Source organism: Callospermophilus lateralis, chromosome 11, assembly GCF_048772815.1.
Source record: "Callospermophilus lateralis isolate mCalLat2 chromosome 11, mCalLat2.hap1, whole genome shotgun sequence".
Lineage (NCBI taxonomy): Eukaryota > Metazoa > Chordata > Mammalia > Rodentia > Sciuridae > Callospermophilus > Callospermophilus lateralis.
Genome location: NC_135315.1, coordinates 43,208,412 through 43,234,210, shown reverse-complemented (window position 1 = coordinate 43,234,210; position 25,799 = coordinate 43,208,412). Strand labels below are relative to the sequence as shown.

General features: G+C 36.3%; 1 protein-coding gene and 1 non-coding gene across 2 annotated transcripts in view; one reads left to right on the top strand and one right to left on the bottom strand.

Annotated features, from left to right (window-relative positions):
- Efcab5 (EF-hand calcium binding domain 5) overlaps positions 1 to 25,799 on the bottom strand; it is a 132,069-nt gene that overhangs the window by 25,918 nt on the left and 80,352 nt on the right. The window contains exons 9-20 of the mRNA XM_076871378.1: positions 25,667 to 25,766; positions 22,701 to 23,004; positions 21,920 to 22,283; positions 21,505 to 21,712; positions 20,542 to 20,619; positions 20,349 to 20,441; positions 18,207 to 18,421; positions 16,330 to 16,486; positions 5,741 to 6,030; positions 3,565 to 3,734; positions 2,726 to 2,954; positions 607 to 759 (exon numbers count right to left, since the gene is read on the bottom strand). Of these exons, the coding sequence (XP_076727493.1) occupies positions 607 to 759; positions 2,726 to 2,954; positions 3,565 to 3,734; positions 5,741 to 6,030; positions 16,330 to 16,486; positions 18,207 to 18,421; positions 20,349 to 20,441; positions 20,542 to 20,619; positions 21,505 to 21,712; positions 21,920 to 22,283; positions 22,701 to 23,004; positions 25,667 to 25,766 (2,361 nt within the window). The remainder of the gene's footprint in view (positions 1 to 606; positions 760 to 2,725; positions 2,955 to 3,564; positions 3,735 to 5,740; positions 6,031 to 16,329; positions 16,487 to 18,206; positions 18,422 to 20,348; positions 20,442 to 20,541; positions 20,620 to 21,504; positions 21,713 to 21,919; positions 22,284 to 22,700; positions 23,005 to 25,666; positions 25,767 to 25,799) is intronic.
- Positions 13,444 to 13,545, top strand: LOC143411023 (U6 spliceosomal RNA). The gene has a single exon (XR_013092754.1). It is a non-coding gene; the product is annotated as a U6 spliceosomal RNA (small nuclear RNA).

Sequence of the window (25,799 nt, the reverse complement as noted above, 5' to 3'; positions counted from 1 at the left end):
GGTGGGGAATGTAGCTCAGTATAAAGCACCTCTGGATTCAATCCCTAGTTCCAGTATGTATGTATGTGTGTGTGTATATATATATATATACACACACACACATATATATCTCCACGATTCTAGTGGATATTGCCTATTTGGCCACCAGGACATATCTCAGGATGAGTCAAAAAGTTTTCTTTCTTGGGTTTTCCAAATTGGAGTTTTTTACTAGATGCTTTACTAGGCATCTGACTTGCCTTATGGAGAAAGCCCATCTTTTTCCAGAATGACAAAGCTAACATGCAGAGGGAAGCAAATGTGAGAAGTGGAAAGATAAAGAACATGGTTGAGCCCTAATGCTATTGAATGACCTGGATCTGGTCATGCTGGAAACCACCTTGATGCCTACCTTTTCTTCATTTGGGTCACAGTCAATTCTCTCTTTTGTCCAAGGCAGTTTGAGATGAATTTCTGACACTCATAACCAAGGGTCTTGAGTTGGAGTCATAAGAAACAACTCTGGTTAGTCTTAATGGCTGACTAATATGGTTTTTAGATATTAGTAAAACATCAACATCTACTCTGTTACATCAAAGGGGTCTAACACTGCCAAGGCTTGCCTACCTGGTGTGGGCTAGGCTCAACAAAGTATGTAGTGATGGAGATGATATTGGATGTGACATTGAAAAGCCAGCCAATGCCAGTGATCACAATATGAAGGATGTGTTCCCGGCTGTGAACGTAGTGGTAGGCAGTGCTAAAGACATTGGCAACACCCTGAAAGATAGAAAATTCAAATGACCTTTTCTTTTTTAAAAGAGTAAAATAAATAATTATTAATGCATCAATTTGATTATCTTAAATTAATGATAATCTACTTTCTACAAATTATTCATCAGTTCTCCAAAGGTAGTGCTCCTGATTCTACTTATTAAAAAAAAAAAAAAAAGGATCACAAAGAAATCAAAGATGTATGGGCTGGAGATGTTAGTTCAGTGGTAGAGCACTTGCCTAGCGTGCATGAGGCCCTTAGTCTGATTACCAACATCACACACACACACACACACACACACACACACACAGTATAAAAAGAGACCTACTTAATTTTTTATGCTTTGCTTTCTGATAATTACCCAGTGAAATTTATGATATGTACTAGTGGAGAACAGAGTCAGAAGACTCTAAATTAAGAAAAAAATATTTAAAAGGCAAGATTCTAGCCCTGGGCAGATGGGTAGGAACTGTCCTGATCCGATGCCAATACTAATGTTTGCACATGCCTGTTGCCATCAAAGCAGCAGTGTAGGATATGCTTGGTTCCAGGGTTTGCAATATGCTACATGACGTTTTCCTATAGGTATAAAGAGACTTTGATCCACAGAGAAGGGAGGGAAATCTACCAAATCCATCTGTGGTCTTGTTGTTGTAGAAAACTCTTAAGAACCACAAATTCTAAGTAATTTAAGAATTAAGGCATCTAAAAGTAACCCAGGACCCTTTATCTCTAAGGGCTAGAGAGTCTACTTATAATTTGTAATTCATTTGTACATGTTCACTAATAATATGGCTCACCTACTGATAACTTCACAATCCTCCATGTCATTCTCATGTCAGATGAGAATGAATCTTATCATTAAAAAAGATGTCCAGAAAAAAGAATTCTACCACTTTCTTCAGTTATCCACCTCATAAAGTGGAAAGAGAAAATGCAAAATAATGGTAAATGAACAGAGAGCCAAGGGCTTACAGGGCAACAAATGACAAGGGCAAAGTAAGTTCCTGACTTGCTGCTACATTCTACGGTCCTTGCCTCCATAAAGGCTTTGAATTTTCCTTTATTGTAATTTCTATCCCTAAAATTATATCAAAATGCTTTAGAGGGCTGCGGTTATGGCCCAGAGGCAGAGCGCTCGCCTGGCATGTGTGAGTTTCTGGGTTTGATCCTCAGCACCACAGTGGTAGAGTGTTTGCCTAGCATGCACGAGGCACTGGGTTCAATTCCCACTACCACCAGCAAAAAAAAAAAAAAGATTTCTAGCTTCACTTGCACAAGGCCCTGGGTTCAATCCCCATGCAACCCCATATATATATAATATACACACACACATACACATATATACATATAATATATAGTGTCTACCTATAACTAAAAAAATAAATATTTTTTTAAAATGCTGTAGTATGCTCCAGTTATTCCATTGTCTTAAAAATGACTTTGTGTGTGAGTGTGTGTGTGTGGTCTAACTTGAAAACATGAATATTTAAGAAATATTTTCTTTATTCTTTGTCCTCAAAAATTGTAACACTGAAATCAAGAGCTATTTGGATGCATATCATATTTAGCACATTTTGTAGAAAGAACAAAGGATTAGTTAATAAAACACAAATATACTCCTTTTAAAGTTTTATTCCTATTTTATGGGGTCTTAGTCAGTGATTTAATTGTTGGATTTCTGTTCCACAGCATCAAACTCTATTCCTATGATTAAAGCATATAGTCCCCAAAAGGCTGAAGCATAGATGTACAACTGAGACTGAGAGTCCTTTTATAAGTAATGGGGGACCTTTCCAAAGTCTGACAAATATAGGGAACAGGAGCAAGCATGATAATATTGTTTATTAACAAGGCTTTACTCTAGTAAAGATTTTCAGGTTTCACTTTTTAAGAAGTATAAAACAAGAGGCCTTTTTAAATATAGGAAAGGCAATCCTACAACTGCTCTTGAAGACTTTTATGACTTACCTGATAGAATCTGATCTCATGAGGTAAGAAGATGTTTATTTTGTGGGGATCTCTAAGTGTGTCAACTGCCAGGACCCCAAAGATCCTCATATATGCGTCATGCAGAGGCAGAGCCAGTAATGACCCATTTCGATCATTCTTATTGCGGGACTGGTTCCAGAAGATGATGTTCCCATGGTACTGTACTTGGGGGACATGGACTGGCTTCCCTTCATCCACTACTGAAAAGCTTAAGAAAAGGGACATCAAGATAGGAATAAGACAGGAGGAGGATTTAGTAAATCACTGAGGTAACTAATTCAATTCTCTATCCACAATTATGGGCATTTATATGTAAGGGCACTGGATTCAAATAAGATTACCAGTTTAGAGGGTCTGATTTGAGGGAAGGACTTAAAAGACAATCTTAGATCTTGCCAGAGAAAATATATATATACTGAATTAAGGAGACATAATTTATTGAGCTGATACCGTGGAACAGAGTCCCTAGGTGGGGAATCATTGCCAAAGAGTAAGCTCTAGAATTAATCAACTAAAACCATTCAAAACTGGAAACATTAGGGGCTGGGGCTGGGGCTGGGGCTCAGCGGTAGCGCACTTGTCTGGCATGTGTGAGGCACTAGGTTCGATTCTCAGCACCATATGTTAATAAATAAAATAAAGGTCTATCAACAATTAAAAAATATATTTTTAAAAAAACTGGAAACATCAATTCCCACTCTAGAAGCCTGGTAACTTGAGACATTTCTCTCTGGAGCAACTCACTAGGATTTGGAGGTGCTAGTTTGTTGTTGTTGTTGTTTAGGAAGATAAAACCAATCACTTCAAGGAGTTCTCACCTAATTCCTTCCATGTCCCGGTAAAGTACTCTGTTCAGTACGAATGAAGCGTCATCTAGGGTACAAGCCACATTTCTCAGTAGAACAGACCCTCGATCAGGCAGTAGTTCATTTTCTTCTAAGAGGGAAATGTGAGCACTAATCTTCTTATTTCCATGAGTTTCAGCATCCTGTGGCACAACATTTCTGAAAATGTATTTACCAACAGCCACAGAACTCCCCTAATCCCTTCACCACCCAGTTTGTGAACGTGGCACCAATAATTTCAATTTATTGAGTACATGATGCAGGTACTACCATTCATGGGCAGTGGGGAAAAGGCTGACACCACAAATGACCTCCAAAACTAGTTTTCATGCGTGGAATAGATTTTTTTTTCTAAAGCCAACTAAACTGCTTTGCTGAAAACAAAATCAAAGCAAAACCAAACCTCTCAAGTATAATCAAATTAAAGGTTTAAAACTTAAATCCTTTTGAAGTATTGTCATATTTTCTGGGCTTCAGTTAAAAGTACTGGTTTTAGAGAGCTGCAGCAAGAAGATGCCTTCATTTCACTCATATCTCTTGGCCATCTAAATATGTGAAATTAAAAAAAAAATGCTTCTAAGGAATTATTAACACAATTTACATATGTGATCTATGCCATTTCAGGAAAAGGTTTCTTGGAGCCGGAGGGTTCAGACTTTCTGCATTTACTATTTCTAATTAAAATAATTAAAAATCTCTATATCAAAAAAATAAATCATTAACAGTATTATGTGATAACACACATTGAATATATTCATAAAGTGGGGACATAAGAGACACTTTCCTTGATATTTGTCTCTTCTATTTATTTAGGTTTGTTTTTCATACTTTCTTTTTCTTCTGCTTTTATTCCTTTTTTCCACATATAAGTTATATGGAGTAATTAACAAATATAAAATAAGATTTTTCTTAGGGTAACACAGATCTCTAAAGCAAGTTGGAGCAATGCCTCCTTTTCTTGAGTGGACTCCTAGTCCTAATTTCACCATTGTCAACAACATGGGAAAATTCAGCCATTCAGGAGATGATTCCAATTGTGTGTGTGTGTGTGTGTGTGTGTGTGATGGCCCAGGTCTCCTGTATCACTGGAATCTGGGATATACGTAAAAAATAGCTGTGATGTTTCTGCTTAAGAAAAGTAGCAATCTGGGAGTTTCTGAAGAGGTGCAAGGCTGTGGGCAATGGTTCTACAGGGCCATGTGTTTTAAGTGACAGGATTCTAATAGTCTCAGCTTGCTACTAGGCAGTACTATGAAATATTGTGTAATGTTGGAATCTACTTTATGATGAGTTTATGGCTTAAATAGTTCTTTTTTTAATGGTTATATAGTTCCCTGAACATCATGTAAGGAAAATATAGCTTGAACTGTTTGCACATCTCTTTTCTGGTGTTTTTTTTTTCAGTATCAGTCCATTATCTATTCTTAGCTTATTAGACTCTTAGCACAAATGAAATTAGAAATCCCAAGACTTCTTTTTCATATCTTTTCTTTACACCTTTCTTCTCTGCTTCTTTCTTACCCACCAGCCATAATCTCAGTGGCATCTCATCTGGGATTTGGGTCATTTGTAATGTATTAGAATCAAGTGTTCCTTCCACGCAACCATTGGATATCACCCACTGTGAGAAAATTCTTTACCCCTCCTTTCCCCCTTTTTTTTTTCTTTTTTTTTTTTTTTAATACTAGGGATGGGACACAAGGGTATTCTACCACCGAGCACATCCCCTCCCCCTCCTTTTCTTTTTACATTTTGAGACAGGGTCTTGCTAAGTTGCCCAGGCTGGCCTTGAACTTGCAATCCTCCTGCCTCAGCCTCGCAAATCACTGGGATTACAGGCATGTACCACTGTGCCCAGCTCAGAAATTTTTTCTCTTTTAGATCATTTTAGAAAACATACCTGGAATTAGATAGAGGGGAGTGAAGGATGGGGAGAGGTACAGGGGTAGAAACGATAGTAGAATGAATAGGACGTTATTACCCTATGTTGCATATATGATTACGATCTGTGTTAACTGTACATCATGTACACCCAGAAGAATGAGAGGTTATACTCCATTTATGTATGATGTGTCAAAATGCATTCTACTGTTATGAATAACTGATTAGAACAAAGAAAAATAAATAAATATAAAAAAAGAAAACATACCTGGGTGAGGGTCTTAAAGGTCTCAGTGTATACTGGCTCCACAGACACTCCACTTGTCTCTGCAGCATGTTGGATTTGGTGCAGCCATTTTCGTCTTGCACAATTCCTAAGACCCTCAGTATGGCTCCTCTTTAAAGAATTCATCAGAAATTCCACAATGCTTTCCATAACTTGATCTTCATTGCCCCTGAGTTCAGATACTACCAATTCTATGTATTTCTGAAATTGTTTTGAAGACAACTTTACTTCATGTCCATGGTATGACTTTGGAAACTGGAAGTATAGTTTAGCTAAAAGACACAAACGCAAAACCAAGAACTAATCAACAGTGCATTCATCTACTGGGAAAATTTTCTTTCTCCTCTTCAAGCCCAAGCCCTTAACAACTACTGTTTGTGGAAAATCAAGAATATCAAAAGTATCTCTGAGATCAGAGGAATATTTCTCAGGCATTTCCTATAATAAATTCAGTAAAACATCTATATCATCTTCTCTTGGTTTTGGTTTGTTTTAATTCTACTCCTTAGCTGGAAAACTCCCAGAGTCTACTTTGACTCCTCCCTACATTTACAATAAACAGCTTAATTTTATCCAGTAAAATTATTAAAATTATAATAATTTTACTCTTTGGCAACGTATCTTGTGGCCACTCCTTTCATTTCTATTTTCGTACCCCCACACCAGTTTTTATCACTTTATAATTGATTGGTCAGTACTAAAATACTCAATATGCGTTTGTAAAATTAAATTAAAATGGAGTATGCATTATTCAATTCTCTGGTTCAAAGTCCTGCCATATTTCAATCTAATCTATTTCCAATCAAATCTGCTCCTAATACCATATAGTAGTTATTTGCTCTAGTACCTTCATTCTATTCATGGTCCCTAACCATGCTTTGCATACTTCTGTATCCATACTCTTTTATTTTTTTAATTGTGCAATGTTGAATCTACTATGAAACCTGAATGTGACCAGTTACCTTACATTTTCCACTCTGTTCTGCCCTATTCTATCCTCTCCCTCCACCGTTACCAACCCGAAATTTGGTTTTATCTTTCCCTTCCCTTTTCTTTTTCCAATAGTGTTAGAGTTATACAATAATATATGTGTTACATAAATACTTCTAAACAATATGTGGTTTAGGTTTGACTTTTTAAACTTTAGAAAGAGGTTATCAAGTCATATGCAGTTTTCTGGGACTTGCTTTTTTATCCAACATTATGCAACTGTATCCATCTACGTGTTCCTGTAGCTGTGATTCATTCATTTTCATCATTGTATGTCATCATGTGAGTGTATTATCCTTGATTATTTATTCTCCTGGAAATGGATGTTTAGGTTGTTTTCAATATTTTGTTCTTGGTACTAGCACTTCAAGCATTTTTATACATGTGTTCTGTTTTGTGTTTGCAAATTTTTTTGACATTTCTTATAAGTTAACATTATAAGGTAGCTATCCCTTCCCTTTAAAGTATGGTCCTAAGTCTCTCCTTCCTTGTAAAGTCTTCTAATGTGATTTCTCCTTCCCATGAAAGACAATAGAATTTATTCTATGTCATTTATTTGACAATTAACAAATACTACTGGGAACTTATAGTCATTTTATCATGTGCAGTGAGCTTCTCATTTCTGTAGTTGGACACTCATTGATTTTTGTTTTTTAGCTTCCACTCATCTTTGTCTTGGTAGTTCTCTCCAGTTTTGCCACCCCTCCACTCCCATCTCAGTTTATGTGTTTGAATTGGATTCTACTCATAGTTCTACGGATTGAGCATGCATCTTAAGACTTATGCCTGAGTGGTTGGTTTAGTACAAGATTTATGCAGAAACATTAGGAAGAGGACAATTTCTATTTTATTTCTACTGAGTTTGAATAAATATGTGACGATGGACCTGGTCACCACAAATGGAGAGGTTTTATGACAATGGAGATAAAACAGAAGAGAGCAGGGGCTGGGCTGAAAACAAGAGAAAGAGAAAGAACCAGATACCTATCCTAATGTCCATTATTTGAACTCCCAAACCTAGTTGTATCCTGAAGTAGTTCTGAACTTTACCATTGCATGAACAAATTTCTTTTTTTCATTGATGCATTATAATTATACTATTTTGGGATTCTTTATGCCATGTTCATACATGCAAATAACATAGTTTGATTAAATTTCTTTTTTTCTTAAGTGTTTTGGATTGTATTTTCTATTATTTGAACCCAAAGGATCCTAAGTGACAGCCTCCTATTAGGCTTAAAGTGCTTTATGGTTTCCTCCTCCTCCTCCTCCTCCTTATTATTATTATTATTATTATTATTATTATTATTATATTCCTTTCTTTTCTTGAGCATTTTGGTTCTAAAGCCACTGGTGGGCCAGAGCAAGGTAAGTAACCCCTCCCGGTCAAGAAGCAGGTCAGGGTATTAGAGTCCAAATGTGTTGAGGTCATCTGTGCAGAGGTGGCTTAGTATGGATTGTCAGAATGTGAGCAGGGTGCAGAAGGCATGCATATGGAAGGGTAACTTACAACCAATGTGGGTGAAGAGGGTAGTTCAACAGAGAGGTGGTTTAGGTTGGAGAACCAAAGCCCCGTGTGGATGTTTAATCCTGACCAGAATGAAAAGGACATGCAAATAGAGGGGACAGTGTTAATATAAAATGACCAAGCCAGTGGGTGTAAATTTCACAGATCAGCAAAGCCTTTATTCACAGTGGAATCATGCATCTGGTGGACCCTCTTTCCTGATGGAACATGAGCCACTGGCCCAAGGAGGAATCTGTGCTTATATATGTTACATTGAGAAATGACTTAATTATTGACAAAGTGTGTCAGTTCAGACACTCAGGGAACAAGTTGTAAGAATTTGAAATTTGCTTTTACTGGGCAATATTTTTATTTGGGGAAGAATAGTAGGTCTGGGGTCAGCATTCAGTACTTATCTCTTTCCTATCAGGGTCCCATTGTACTGTCACTAGGAAAGGATTTATTTGGGGAAGGATCAATGCTTTGGCTTCTCCCCAGAGACTGCCATTTTAGGCTTGATAGATATCTCCTTCCCAGGGATTGTCTTATCACTGGTTGATGTTTGCTTCCTTCCCAGGGATTGTCCTGTCACTGGGAAAGGATCCTTGTTATCAATGTGTTGCCTTCTTCCTTACTCCCTCTTCCCAGGCCACACTATTTTGGGGTTTATCATTTTTTCATATCTTACAGACAGCTTGGCCTGGGGAAATCATAATCTAAACAGGATGAAGCAGATGTCAGTGTGGAAGAGAAGTCCAACATGTAGAACTGGCCCAAGTCCAGCATTGGGAGCCAGAATCTGAATACACTAAATGGACTGAGGAAGGTTTGAAAATTGCCTTGTCATAGAGCATCAGAATCTAAGGAATATCAACATTCCAAGATCACCACTTGGAGAAGGGAATCTCATGTGGAATGTCAACACCCCGAGTGAAGCATAAGAGAAGGGTAGTGTGGTATAGTGTCCTTAAGTGATGTAAGAAAGAAGACATAAAGGGGCTGGGATTGTAGCTCAGTGGTAGAGTGCTTGCTAGCACCTGTGAGACACTGGATTCGATCCTCAGCACCACAAAAAAATAAAAAAATAAAGATATTGTGTCCATCTACAATTTTAAAAATATTTTTTAAATGATTTCAAATATACAAGGATATAAGAGTGGGAGAGAGGACAGCAACAGTGATTGAAGATTCGTTCCATATAGAACTAATAGATTGATGGAACAAATAAATATACCGAGGATAACATGAGCCAAAGTAGGGAGCTTCAAAAATGAAAAGGGAGAAAACTAGAATGAATCCTGTTGTGTTAGATTAGACTTGGAGGTATTGGTATGAACTCATGATTTTTAATATTAATAGATGAAACATAAGCACAGGTGTAAATGTTTTTGTACACACATGCATGTGCATGTGCAAACACACCTACAAACAAATCCCCTCCCTCTATTCACTAAGAAACCTGGGAGCCAAGACTTCTGAGCAATGAGCACATGTAAAATCCAGATCTTGGCTTTTAAATACTACTTCCCATTAAAAGAAACCAGGATTTTCTGAGGAAATGGATTATCCCTCAGTATAAGAGGGGTCTAGAAGATGTCAGTATAGTAGAAATCAAGGTAGTGTGCTAAGAATGATGGAAACAATATTGGCAAATATATACTGTTACATTGTGTACATGTACAAATACATAACAACAAATACCACAAGTATGTACAACTATAAGGCACCAATAAAAATATGGAAAAAAAAAGAATGATGGAAACACATTAAAAGAACAGAAGAGCCAGGCACAGTGGTGCACTCCTGTAATCCCTGCAACTCGGGAGCCTGAGGCAGGAGGATCCCAAGTTCAAAGCCAGCTAGCGAGGCCCTAAGTAACTCAGCAAGATCCTGTCTTAAAAGAATTGGGGGGGTGGTGCTGAGTTGTGGCTCAGCGATAGAGTACTTGCCTATCACCTGTAACGCACTGGGTTCAATCTTCAGCACCACATAAAAATAAATAAATAAAATAAAGGTATTGTGTCCAACTACGACTAATATATATTTAAAAAGGGGGGTTGGTGTTGTGGCTCAGTGGTTAAGCACCCCTGGGTTCAATCCCCAGTACCAAAAAAACCCAAAAAACAAAACAGAGAAAACTATATGAACAGCTCCTTATAAAACTAAAAATATCTACCCTATGATCCAGAAATTCTACTCCTATATATTTATTAATAAGAAATAAACACATATATCCACATAAAGATTAGTATAAGATTGTTTGGAGCAGCTTTATTCATAATAGTCAAGAAAAAGAAAAAACCCAAGTGTTTAGAGACCAGATAAACAAACTATGGTATATTCATACAGTGGAATACTATTCAGCAATAAAAAGAAGCAAAATTCAAATACCTGCAACAACCTGTAACCATCTCAAGGAAAATTATGCTGAGTGAAGGAAACCTTACAAAAAAAGAGTATATATTGTATGACTTCATTTTTATGTAGTTTTAGAAGAGTTAAAACTATGGTAGAAAAAAACAGAAGAGGGATTGCCTTGGGGATTAGATGGTGGGATTGAATGGGAAAGTTTTTTTGTTCTTGATGCAAGCATGGAGTACTCAGGTCATGTATTTGCCAAAACTCATTGTACACTTAAAATTTATGCATCTAATTTTATGAAAATTTTACCTCAAAAGAAAAAAAGAAGTGAGAAGTATATAATATACTTTGAAATGCATAAAAATAACAGAGATGGATGAAAAAATAGATGGAGGCAGATAGATAATAAGAAAGTGTAGTAAAATGGTAATGGTAGAATCCAGGTGGTCTACAGATGCCTCGGCATAAAATTCCTCAGTTTTGCTGAATGTTTGAAATTTTTCATTATAAAATTTTGGGAGTGGGAAAGGGAAGACACAGGAGTCAGATGAAAGGATTTCCCTTTCTTTAAATTTGGGACAATAGACAAACTCTAGATAGGGCAGAGGGGTTGGAAAGGAAGGGTAGGGGGGCATGGGTTTAGAAATGATGGTGGAACATGATGATCATTATTATCCAAAGTACATGTATGAAGACACAATTGGTGTGAATATACTTTGTATACAACCAGAGATATGAAAATTGTGCTCTATATGTGTAATAAGAATTGTAATGCATTCTGCTGTCATATATAAATAAAAATAAATAATTTTTAAAAACTATTTTATGTAAGCCTGAAAAAAAATATGTTCACCAAGGAGATTCTGCAGAAATAAAATGTGTACATAACTGAAAAAATAAATAAATTTGCGACAATATTAGAATCAAAACAAATAATGATAGTTTTGTATTATAACCCATTGAATGAAATAAGAAGCCACTATATACTGCTATAAATGAATAAATGAAAAGTTTGACAAAAAATGGAAGGACTACTTACATAGTTTCAAAGCACATGCATAAAATATTTATTAGTTTCAAAGGGAAAAAGAGTGACTTTAAAGTGGAGGGACCTGTCAGTATCTTAATAAACTGGTCAAAGTTATTATGGGACTTCTGATATCATTCAACAAAACCAGCATTGATTACACAATATATTTCTGCTGAAGATCAATAACCTGAATTTAAGCAAAAGGAAACGTTAGATAAATGTAAATAAAGGACTTCCTAAAAACAAGTCTACAATCTTTCAAAGTGTCAAGGCCATGAAAATCAAGGAACAACTGAGGAGTTTCCTATTGATTCCTTATTCCAGAGTTCTAAAGCAAAGAAATAGTCATTTTACAACACCTACTTGCCCAGTTTTTAGTTTCTTTAAAAAAAAAACACTTTGTGTGCTTTTCAATGAGACTTTTAAATAGTGTTCAAGATTTCGGGATAGAGTAGAGGAAAGGGACTACCGGGAGGGAGAAGAGGGAAAGGGGAAATATTGGGAAAGGATACTGGCCAAATTAAATTATTACATTGCGTGTATGTAAGAATATATAACAATTAATCCCACCATTGCATAAAAGTACAATGCACCCATAAAAACATGGGGAAAAAAGATTTCTGGAATTTGGTAACAGAATGTATTACCAAAATATTTTAGTTTAATCAGTTGTTTTGGCACATGTTCCTGTAGTTCCAGTTACTTGGACATTGAGGTAAGCTGGGCACAGTGGTACACTCCTGTAATCCCAGTAACTAAGGATCAAAAGTTCAAAGCCAGCCTTGGCAACTTAGCAAGACCCTGTCTCAAAATAAAAATTAAAAAGGGATGGGATATGGCTCAGTGGTAACGTCTCTGGGTTCAATACTTAGTATCAAGAGAGAGAGAGAGAGAGAGAGAGAGAGAGAGAGAGAGAGAGAGAAATTCATGTCTTTGGAGTATTGTAAACCTGATAATAAGTATTTCTACATTTATCATCTTTAATTCCTACAGTTCACCAGGGAAGTAGGAATTAGCCTCATTCTCTAAAAAGAGGAAAAGGATACTGAAAGAGACAATAGGAAGAGAATGTATTCAAACTAAAGGTCTAACTAAAGTCCAAGGGTTTTTATTGTTGTTATGTTTTTGTACTTGGGATTGAGTCCAAGCATACTTTACCACTGAGCAACACCTCCAGTACTTTTTTTATTTTTTATTTTAAGACAGGGTCTCATTTCGCTAAATTGCTGAGGCTGGCCATAAATTTGCTATCTCCTGACTCAGCCTTCTGAGTTGCTGCCACAGCACTTGGATAAAACCGAAGTTTTAAGTTTTAATCTTTTCTCAAAGCTTCCTTCCTTTGCGCTGTACCAGGTGTAATTCCATTTCTCTCTTTTGAGTTCATGGCTAAAGAGGCTAAGATTGATCAAATTCATAGGACATGATCATATTTTTCCTGAAAGAAAAAAAGTTTACCATAAATATGCTGAGAATCCTATGAAAAATTAATGTGACTGAATACGTATCAACATATTGTCATAGCAAGACCTTGTCTCAAAAAAGTTTTAGTTTTAAGAGTTAAATGTCTTATTTAAATAGAAATTTAAATATTAAAGCAAATCTTATAATTTAAATAGAAAACGAAAGGACATAGCCAACAGCATTAACAGCTATTCCATGGAAAATAATGGGGTAAGAGTGATCTATTCCATTAAATTCTATGGTATTGACAGGCACATGTTTTATGGCTTTTTATTTGTGATATTTCTGCTCAAAAGATTGATCAAATTCTGTATTAGATAGAAATAAAAAGGGGAATGCTTGCTTTAGCAGCACATTACTAAAACTGAAATGATACAGAGATTAGCATGGCCTCTGCGCAAGGATGACACGCAAATTCATGAAGCGTTCCATATTTTTATTTTATTTACATGTATATTTTAATTAATTAATTAATTTTTATTGGTTCTTTTTAGTTATACACGGCAATAGAATATACTATGACATAATTATATAAAGCATGGAATATAATTTGTTCTAATTCAGTTCCCAGTATTGCCCCTTCCCCTTCTTTCCTCCCACTCCTTCCTCTCCACCCCCTACATTAAAATCTCAATGAGAAAAATAATTTTTAAAAAAGGGGGGCCAGCAGGGTGTGGTGGCCAGGCCTATAATCCCAAGGCTCAGGAGGCCAAGGCAGGAGGATCCACTTCAAAGCCAACCTCAGCAAAAGCGAGGGGCTAAGCAACTCAGTGAGACCCTGTCTCTAAAAATAATACAAAATAGGGCTCAGGAAGTGGCTCAGTGGTCCAGTATCCCTGAGTTCATTCCCCGGTACCCTCTGCCAAAAAAAAAGAGGTGGGGAATGACAACCAAAATTTCAAGTTTCTCTTTCTATATATCAAACTTCCATTTTGAGAGCACCAACAGAAACATTTCTATAAACTTCTAACCCTGTGACTTTATGATATTTAAATCCCAATTTTTAGAGGAGAATTTCAAGTTTAAGGCCAATCTCAGCAACTTAGTGAGGCCTTCAGCAATTTAGCAAGTCTCTTGTCTCAAAATAAAAATAAAAAAGGAGTGTGGATATAGCTTAGTGCCCTTAGGTTCAATCCTCAAGTACCAAAAGTTAAAATAAACCTGTTTTTTTTTTTTTTTTTTTTTTTGGTACTGGGGCTCTTAACCACAGACTCACATCTCCAGACCTTTTTTTTTTTTTTTCCAGAGATAGGGTCTTAATAAATTGCTGATGCTGGCTTTGAATTTGCGATCCTTCTGCCTAAGTCTCCCAAGCCTCTGGGATTATAGGCATGTGTAACCACATTCAGCAACTCAATTTTTAATCTTGGACACAAAAGAAATAAGAAGAGTGGAACAAAACAATAAACAAACAAAAGAACTGTTTGAAGATTTGCCAATAATTTGTCAGTCAATATTCAAATTTAGAATGTTCTTTCTTTTTAGAGAGTAGAAGCTAACTCTTCTATACTGCCGCCAGGTCAACAGCTATTTCTGACCAAGTGACTATCAATCCATGTTTACTGAGAATCATTTTGTATAAGTCTGCCCTTGGAGAGAATTAATGGTTATTTATTCATACTTTCAAACATTTTCATTAAGCAGCATATTCTGCCTCCTCATTTCTTCTCATTTGCTGGGCTTTACATTTTGTGCTTTTATCTATCCCTAGTGCTGTGTTTCAGTTATATGTAATTCCATATAATCCAATATATGGAATTCACTTATAACATTATTTTTAGATCCCTTAATTCTAAAATTCATCATTTCTCTTATGAAGTCACAAAATACATGTATTTTTTATTTTGACCTGAATTTGTACAGTCCCATTATAAGAGTTATTTCTAATTAAGGATGTAAAATGATATTTCATTTGCAATTGGGAAAAATCCAGTAAAAGGATATTCACTTAAAAAATGGCTAAGATCTTTATTAAAAATTTGATAAGAAAAAATTTTTAAAAATTCATCATGGTTCACTCTTTCACTTTACAAACAAAGAAATTTGAGTCTATGGAGGTTAAGTTACAGGCCCAGGTTCACAGGACCCATTAGTGAAGACCCAATATTGGAACCCAGCCACCCTAACCGATGTATAGGGTTCTCTGTAGAGTATGGTTCTATGCTATGAAATTCGCCAATCTTATAAGTAGGAACCACCTCATTATGCTCTTTTTTAATATTTATTTTTTAGTTATAGGTGTCACAATATTTTTATGTGATGCTGAGGATCAAACTCAGTGCTTCACATAGGTAGAGCAAGGCTCTACCTCTGAGCCACAACTCTAGCCCCTCATTATCCCTTCTGAAATTTCATTAAGTATGCTATGTAAATAGAAATTTATATATTAAGGCAAATTTTGTCATTTAAATGGAAAATTAAAGTGCATAGCCAACTCTCTGGGCATAGTCTTAGACAAGCAGTGCAGTGTAATTTAAAGTTTGCAGACTGAAGAGAACATGACAATTGATAAACTTTAGGCACATTTGAAGATCAACAATGTAAGGATGTTTTGGAAAGGGTTGAAGAACTTAAACAGCCCATGCACTATACACTTTAAAGATTGGAAATCTGGTATACAAAAGTCAACAGATAGACCTTTAAAGCCAGTAAAAAGCAAAATCATTTAAACTGGGATCTAATGAAGAAAGGAATTTATCATACCGGAATAAGAATTTTAGTAGGTTTTGATTGGGAAGTAATGATTAGAAGGGGAAAATATAATAAAGGAGGAAAAAAAGTCATTAAGGAGAGGAAGTTAGTAAATTGAAGAGAAATTTGTAAACCAGTTAGATTTGAGAGAATAGTTCAGACCTTGTGAAGACAAAGAGAGAAAAATAAGAGAAATCAGGCAGAACTGTAGCATGGTTTGGATTATCTTAACCTCAAGGCAGGGTATTCAGGTCCACAGAAGGAATCTATGTAGAATTAAGGTTTTGGACACAGCACTCTGATCCACTTCTGATCATGCTGACAAATACAGGAGGGGTCCAATTTCTCTACATTCTTGCCAAGACTTATTTTTCCATTTTTCAAATGATAGCCACATTAATAAGTATGAAGCAGTATCTGATGGTTTTGACTAAATCAATATTTGGTTTTTAACTGTATATTTGTCATAGTACTGGGAAACTTGAAGCCAAGTTGTGCCACAACTTAAACAAGAACATTCTTATATTTTACCTTTCTTCATACATTCTTTTTCCATTCCCTCCTTGTATGTGTATAAGAGTTCATCAACTTCTCTCAGATCCAGGAAGCCTGAGCCATCACTGTCCCACTTCTGAAAGAGGGCTTCTAGAAGAAGCTCCCTGCGGACTCGGAAAGCCTTTTGTCTAACCTGGGATACAAACAGGTTAACAAGTACAGAAGACATGATGTTAACTGTGCTAGCTGGCATCCTGTGTTTATACCAAATAATTTCAGTATCTTTTATAAAAACAGCTTATTTGGGGGTTAACCATGATATTAATGGAAAATGCAGTTATTAATTTTAACCTCTTTAATGTCTTAAGGTTTCACCTTAAGACCAAAATCACTCAGGCATTCTCTGGACTCAAGCATATTACCTTAGAAAGGATACTGTACTTCTTAAGAATCTTGTGTTATTCCTTCCCACATCCTCCCTGGTCATTATAAAGTACGGTAAACATGGGCTGGGGTTGTGACTCAGTGGTAGAGCGTTTGTCTAGCATGTTTGAGGCACTGGGCTTGATTCTCAGCACCGCACATAAATAAATGAATAAAATAAAGGTCCATCAACATCAAAAAAAATTTTTTTTAAATATGATAAACACATGGGATGTTCTCACTAGATTCCTAGGGATATTCTGTAGGGAAAGGGAGTGTTAAAATAACTAAAAAATGGCTGTTTTAAAAATTCTCTTTCTTCCTTTCTTTTTCTTTTGGTACTGGGGATTGAACCCAGGGTCACTTAATCACAGAGCCACATTCCCAGCTCTTTTATTTTTTTTTTATTTTGAGATAGGGTCTTGCTAAAGTAATTAGGGCATCTCCAAGTTGCTGAGGTTGGCCTTGAACTTATGATCCTCCTGCCTCCGACTCCCAAGTTGCTGGGTTTACAGGTGTGTGCCACTGTGCTCTGCCCAAAATTCTTTTCTTTTTTTTTCTTTTTTTTAGAGAGAGAGAGAGAGAGAGAGAGAATTTTATTATTTATTTATTTATTTTTTAGTTTTTGGCGGACACAACATCTTTGTTTGTATGTGGTGCTGAGGATCGAACCCGGGCCGCATGCATGCCAGGCGAGCGCGCTACCGCATGAGCCACATCCCAGCCACAAAATTCTTTTCTATATTAATTTTGATGGCATTAATTTTATTTAACTGTATGTTTTTACACTATTTTAATATATTAATTAGATCATAAATTGAGTTCATATATAGATTTATTTAATTGCAAAAAAGAGAGTGAATATATACCTTTTGCTTTAAGTGGTGGGGAATTGCAGTTGAGGAGGCAAAAAGGAAGTCAATTCTGGAATTAGGCTGAGAAAACTCATAAGGCTGACGAAATTACTGAATAAATTTGGTGAAATGAGTCACATGTTTCACATATGAGAACATAAGTTATTTATATTGGATGATGCATATGCATTTATTTACCACCCAAGAAAGTACTAAGTTCCTAGGAAATATGTGTTACTTGAGCGCCCAAGAATAAAAAACACATATTCAAGCCATAATCATACCCTTAGGTATGTGCATTTGTAAACGCACTCACAGAGCAGATGGTGCACACGTACATCTTCACACATACACACATTTACTCCTCAAGTTTAAAGAGAAGGAGAAAACAAAGCTATATTATAAACCATCTCCTGCCAGGAGTAATCATGTTATTTTTAGGGGAATGAGTTCTCTGGAGGTGATCTTAGAGCATTCACCAATAAAATAAGATATTTAAAAGCTATGCTTATTGAAATAAAATGATAAATTTGGACATAATTTTTTTAAAGAGAGTGACATGGGGAGCAACTGAAATTGAGAAATTTGCTTATAATAGTGACCTCACTTGTTTCATCGATAAGTAATATTACCCACCTGTTCTAAGGCACTCATTTTCTCTTCTTTTGTTTCAAAATAGCCCCTCTTAAAAAAGGAAATGAGGCTCTCACTGACACTCAAGGGGGCATCTTCACCAACAAATGTCTCTAGGAGCTGCACAAACTGGAGCAGATTGAAGGAAACTCCATTGAAGGCACTCCTCCCTCTTATTTCCTTGTAAGACTGAATATTTCTGATAATCGGGTGTAGGTCTATGAAGCAGTAAACAGATACCAAGCAGTTAAGTGAATGATTCTCTCGAATTTTATGGAAAATAAACGACTATCTATTGTAACAGACATCTGCTATTGCTTTGATTTGTTTTATTCTGGTGCTGGGAATTGGACCTAAAGCCTAATGCATGCTAAGTTGTGCTCTCCCACTGAACTAAATCCCTAGCTATAATATCTACTATTTTTGCCTGTCAGGAATCTATGCTCCCTTCATGAGGACAGCATCCATCTTTTTTCCTTGGGAAACCATTTCTCCTCCACTGTCAGTTCTGAGGAATCTGGTGGTACTATGCATCCTCACCCTTATTCCATGGATATGTATAAGAGGTCTGGCCAATGATTTATATTGACAGCAATGTAATCCACTACAGGCCAATGAGAATTAGCTCCAGGACTTTCAGGAGAACTATTGGGCAAGAATCATTCTTTTTGTATTCTGATTGCTGAACCAGTAGGATGTAAGTTTAGAGATGCTCTGTGGCCAATTTTCTACAATATGGAGAAAACTGCCTAAAATTGAAAGTGACAGAAAGACATTGAGACAGAGAGACATTGTCTGGTATTGTTAAGTTGTATCTAAAGACAGTTACATGCTGTATCTGAAGACAGTTACATGCTGGACTCCCAAATTAAATAAATTAGTAAATACCACCACTAAAACTCCTCCCACTAAGAATGGTAACTAAGGTATTCATCTTAAAGCTTAATGTTACAACATGAAGTAACATTACATAAGTAACAAAATGTCAGTCCAGGGACTTATGTTTGATTTATTCATGCATGCCTTAAACCTTCTATATGAGACTTGATATAACTAAAAATGATCACCCATGCAAATTTTTAAAAAATATTCTTAGTTGTGGATGGACACAATACCTTTATTTTATTTGTTATATTTATGTGGTGTTAAAGATCAAACCCAGTGCCTCACATGTACTAGGCAAGCACTGTACCACTAAGCCACAACCATAGCCCTATCCATGCAATTTTTAAAAAACAGTAAAGTAAAACTGACATAAGACTAGAAAGAAAAATATTAACTTTGGACCATAAGAGCTGACCAATGCTTGATTTTCTATTTAGTGAAAATATTATTTCACCAGAATTTTTTAGCATAGTCAAGTCTGTTATTTAGCCCAGGTTTAAATAAGGAAATAATTTGTAGATAGAAAGAAAATAATCTTGGTCTAATTAGTTCTATTACTTGTTGATATGACAAGGAAAATATAAAATAGAACTTTAATTAAATATGACTAGAGTACTATTCAAAACAATTATAGTTAAACATGTGATTTGGTGTACACCTGTAATCCCAGAATTTTGGGAGGTTGAAGCATGTTCAAAGTCAGCTGCAGCAATTTGGGGAGGCCCTAAGTAACTTAGCAAGACCTTATCTCAAGATAAAAAAATTAAAAATAAAAAAAAGGGTTGGGGATGTGGCTCAGTAGCTAAGCACCCCTGGATCCAATCCAAAATACCAATACTACCTTTCTTTGTAAGTCTTCAAAAACAAAATAGATTCTCATTTGTCTCATATGTTTGGATGTGGACCTACTAGGAAGAGAAATAGCTGGCATAATTTCTATTGAATTCTAATAACTAACATCTGATTTCTTTTGTATGCTTGTACCATAGCTTCAAAGCAGTTATAGGGCCATATAATAGCAAAAAAGCCTATTAATATCATATGTTTGAAAGCCAAAGAATATTCATTGATAGTAGATGTCACTACCAATAGCATGTCACCATTAGAAACACCCTCTTACATATATTCATATCCATCAGTTCTCAGGGACAAAGCAATGTAAGGATTCTGTTGTGTCTTAGTTAAATCCATTCTTTCTCATGGGATACCACAGTAAATTAAAGTCACCTATGCTTCCTTACTTTCATTGTTAACACATACCTGTAAACTTGGAGTTATTATAGATTAAGTGTGCTTGATCCTCATCTTCAAATTTGACATACTTCCTCCTCCAGTTGCAAGCAAAAAATTCACCTATAAAAACACAATTTAACTTATAAAGCCAATTTAACTTCACTTTCACAATGTTTTTGTCCTAGGTAATACATTAAAATAAGATTAAATAAAAAGTTACCTGACCATGATTTTCCTTCTATTTTAGGGGACTTGGGTTCACAAGATCTGTCTTTATGAATGTCCTTTCTTGTGGTAGCTAAAAGGTATACAAAAGAAAATTTATATGAATTGGACATTATGTCTTCTATTACATATCCTAAGGTTAATGAATGGGAAAATAACTTTCATATAGAACACTAAAAACACTGAGTATTTCCTCATATATATTGTGTCATAATCAACCACAATTAAGTCACTTAATAACTTAAATGGTTGACAGCAGCTCTGTGGCAAAATCTGTTTGTTGTATCTCAATTTGGCCATGCAAAATGAAACATTTCCCAGTTTCCCTTAGAGTGACATATTACTATATGCCTAAATTATGACCAATGAGATATGACTAAATATTTGAAATGCAGGGTGGGTTTTTTTTGTTTGAAATATATCTTTTATCTGAAAAAAAAAACAAGACCCATTTTTATAGTTAAAAAAATATTAAAAAGTGGTTTCTAAAAAGCCCCATTTAAAATAAAGGGGCTTTTTCCACCTTTTCAAAAAACCCAGTTAAAACATTTCTACATGTAACACTGCTAGATTTCCTCCTTTTTTAAAAATATTTTTTAGTTTTAGGTGGACACAATATCTTTATTTTACATTTATGTGGTGCTGAGGATTGAACCCAGTGCCTCGTGCATGCTAGGTGAGCACTCTACCACTGAGCCACGATCACAGCCCAATTTCTTCCTTGTTAATGAATTTCTAGTACAAATGAAATTCTTGGTAAGCTGACAATAGAGACATTCTGGTTTGCATTTAATTGATTATTCAAGGTCTAGACTCATGTTGAGTAGCAAAATATGTCTAAGGTTTGCATGACCTGACATGCCAAAAATGATCCTAATTTAAATGATTATTTTTCTGAAAAGGCTTTAAAAACCACTTCACAAAACAAGTAGCTGATGTTGTAGGAAAACTGAATCACTACCTGAACTATCTTTTTTACTGGATGTAGGAAGGTCCTCTTGTAGTTCTTCTAATAATTCCTCTTCATACAGTTGCTCCTTTTCTTGTGAAGGGAATTCAATATATTCAGATTCTGCACTTGTTCTAGAGATTCTAACTTCCCTTGATGGTGAAGTTGAGTCTACATCCTCTTGTTTTTCTGGAATTCTCTCTCCATATAGATCGTGCTCTTCTGTGTGTGGTTCTTCTGTTGTTAACTCTGTGCGTGATCCATATTCTGAATATGATGCTTTGTGTGGTCCTTGCCCTGCTGTTGATCCTTTGTGCTGACTTTGTCCTGCTGTTGACCCTCTGCGTGATCCATGTTCTGAAGATGACATTCTACGTGGTCCTTGTCCTGTTATTGATGCTTTGCTCTTCCCTTGTTCAGAAACTGACTCTTTGTGTGACCCTTGTTCTGCAACTGACTCTCTTCTTGGTTCTTGTTCTACCATGGAGCTTCTGCGTGACCCTTGTTCTGCAACAGACTCTCTTCTTGGTTCTTGTTCTACCATGGAGCTTCTGCGTGACCCTTGTTCTGCAACAGACTCTCTTCTTGGTTCTTGTTCTACCATGGAGCTTCTGCGTGACCCTTGTTCTGCAACAGACTCTCTTCTTGGTTCTTGTTCTACCATGGAGCTTCTGCGTGACCCTTGTTCTGCAACAGACTCTCTTCTTGGTTCTTGTTCTACCATGGAGCTTCTGCGTGACCCTTGTTCTGCAAAAGACTCTCTTCTTGGTTCTTGTTCTACCATGGAGCTTCTGCGTGACCCTTGTTCTGCAATAGACTCTCTTCTTGGTTCTTGTTCTACCATGGAGCTTCTGCGTGACCCTTGTCCTTCAATTGACCTTCTGGGTGTTCTCTGTTCTGTCATGGAGCTTTTACGTGACCCTTGTCCTTCAATTGACCTTCTGGGTGTTCCCTGTTCTGTCATGGAGCTTCTGCGTGACCCTTGTCCTTCAATTGACCTTCTGGGTGTTCCCTGTTCTGTCATGGAGCTTTTGCGTGACCCTTGTTCTTCAATTGACCTCCTGGGTGTTCCCTGTTCTATCATGGAACTTCTGCGTGACCCTTGAGCTTCAATCGACCTTCTGGGTGCTGACCCTTTGTGCTGTCTTTGTCCTTTAATTGATTCTCTGTGTAGTCTCTGTTCTGTCTCTTGTTCTGTAATTGACTCTGGGATATTTTCTTGTTCTGTGTCTGGTTCTTCATAGGGTTCTTGTTCTGCAGTTGAAATTCTTTGTGGTCCTTGCTCTGCAGTTGTCTCTCTCTGCTGTTCTGGTAGGCTTGATTTCCTCTGTTCATCAAGTTCTTGTTGGTTTTCTGATAACTGATTTTGAGTTTTGCTGTCATGTTTTTCAGAAAGTAATGCATTCATCCTTAAAAGCACCTTATCAAAGTCTTCATAAATATGTTTCTGATTATCCATGTCTCCCCAGAACTCAAGCAAGTCTATCTCTTCAAATTCAACAAATGGCCCTAATGCAGAAAATAAAACATTTACCTAAAAAATTGATCTTATATTGTAGAACCAGAGATATTAATGTTTTAAAAGCTGAGCATAGTGATTATATATAGGCTTATTTATTATTCATTATTTTTAATTTTTTTGGTACCAGGGATTAACCCCAGGGTGTTTAACCACTGAGCCACAGTACTGACCCTTTTAGTTACTATTTTGAGACAGGATCTTGCTAAGTTGCTGAAGCTGGCCTTGAACCTGCCATCCTCTTGCCTCACCCTCCAAAATCACTGGACTACAGGTGTATGCCACCATGCCTGGCTAGGCCTATTACTTTAAAATAACATCAGTTATCTTTTGCTGAAATCCCGTAAAAAGCAAAAAAAAAATATTCAAAGGAACATTTTAAAATGCTCAGTATTATGAATTAACTATCATCCCTTCCTAAAAGGTATAGTTTGAGAAATGAACAGATTTTTCTTTTGGTATTTGAAATGTTGCTTAGACTGCCAAAGCAAGTAAAATTTGTCCTCTACATTTTTGGTCCTCCCACAATAAGCATAGCTTAGAGAGCAGGAGGGGAACACATATTTCCATCTTGGTATCTTTTTAGTTTCTGTGATATAAAAATAAAAGCAAGTCTTTATTCATGGCAGTCTTTTAGTGGGGCTATGTTTATCCAATATTCGCTTTCCTTCTCTTCTTCAATCCTCATTTCTTTTCTTCCACAACTTATATGGACACCTGATTCAGAATTCTAGGCAAAGGGACTGGTGAGTATCTCAGTGGGAGTGTAGTGGCAGTTCCTTCTCCACAGAAAATCTAAGCTTCTCCAGAAATCTTCACCATAATTGATTTTAGGACTCTCAGCCAAAGAGTCTCTACAAAAGAGTTCAATGTAGTTAAACTTCCTGTTTTCCTGTTGCTGCATTTAACTTGGCCATTGGCCTGGAAGAGATCAGCACTCTAGGTGCTGAATGCCCCTTTACTAGTTTTCACAAACATTTATCCAGTATAGTAGTTTGTAGAAGTATGTTTGCAAATGCAAAATATGATTAAAAAAAAAAAGACAGATCCCTTAACAAGTGCTCTGGTCTTGAGTTGGAGCTTCACAGAGATGTCTACATTTCTAAGATAAGTTCCCAATTGGGCTCCATGGTAACAGCTGGCAGGAAGAGGAAAGAAAGGGGAGAAGAAGCTCTCCCCTTCTTAGGTGCTGCCTTAAAGGGTTAACTTGCCCAGAACAGTGAAAGAAAAAGCTGGGGGGAGGCATAATGTTCTAAAACTACCTGAACTTGGGGCTCAAGGGGATTGATTGATTACAGTGAAAGCTTTGCCCTCTGAACCTGGTTATAACTAAATAAACCTGCTTCCTGTTCCTATTTGGTGTCTTGCCTGGCTGTCCCTTCCATCAGGAGAGCATTTGCTCAGCAGGTACAAGGCCCTGGATTCAATCTTCAAAGCAAAAACAAAACAAAACAAAATGAGCAAAACACTCCAGGGAAAGAATGGATAACATTCACCAGAATCCTGCTGTTAAAACATATAATAACAGTGGGGCAGGCGGGATGGTGCACACCTGTAATCCCAGCTGCTAGGGAGGCTGAGACAGAAGGATAAAGAGTTCAAAGCCAGCCTCAGCAAGAGCCAGGAGCTAAGCAACTCAGTGAGACCCTGTCCCTAAATAAAATACAAAGTAGGGTTGGGGGTGTGGCTCAGTGGTTGAGTGCCCCCAAGTTTAATTCCTGGTACTAAAAAGAAAGAAAGAAAGAAAAAAGCAGAGAAAGAAAGAAAAAGAAAACCCAACAACAAAAACTTGGTTTTCAGGGGCTGGGGCTGTAACTCAGTGGTAGAGCGCTTGCCTTGCACATATGAGGCAATGGGTTCGATTCTCAGCACCACATAAAAATAAATAAATAAAGATTAAAAAAATAATAATGACAAATTCTTAAACACACACACACAAAACAAAACAAAAACAAAAAACAAAACAAAACAAACAAACAAACAAACAAAAAACCCTTGGTTTTCCAGACTGCAGGAAGTAGAACTCAAACCATAACCATCCCCTTCAGGATAGTAATTAAGCTATAAAATTGTGATTCCCACAATTTTTAGAAATATTCTATGTATATCACCCATAGCATTCAAGTAGTAAATCTTCACCCAAATAAAATATTGATATCATTTGGAAAACTCAGTTATGAAAAGATTTTCTTTTTAAAAATACAAGTAAAACTCAATCCATTTTTGTAGAAATATAAAAAGACTATTTTATTACACATAAGTATATGTAAAGGTATACAAGTAAAATGCATGGGAGAATAAACTATTTTTCTAGAAATGTTAGCATTTTAAGTTGGGCATTAAAATAGGATAACCAATATCAAATTAATTTCCAAGACATTCAAATTGTCACTAAAGCCTCTCTTTATTTAAATGAATTGAAAATTGAGTTCTAGCTGAGTTCTGACAACATTGAGTACTGTACCATGCTGAAAAATACATCTAGTTGTAATGAGGAGTAAATTTTGTGGGAGAATGAACAAATAAATATAGCCATTAGGACTGAAGGGAGATGTAAAGGCATTCCACAGGGGTAGAATGATCTTATGCTGTCCTGTCAGTGGACTATGACACTTCAGCTTGAGTGTGCTCCTTCCTCTGAGTGGCACTTACATTGTCTTGGGTTTCCGAGTAAATGCTTACGCCTTCGTTTAAGTCTATCATAGAATGTTTCCAGCAAGGCCAATGTCCTCTGCCGATCCAAAACGCCTACCTAAATAGAAAGATTGTAATTAGTAGTCACAGG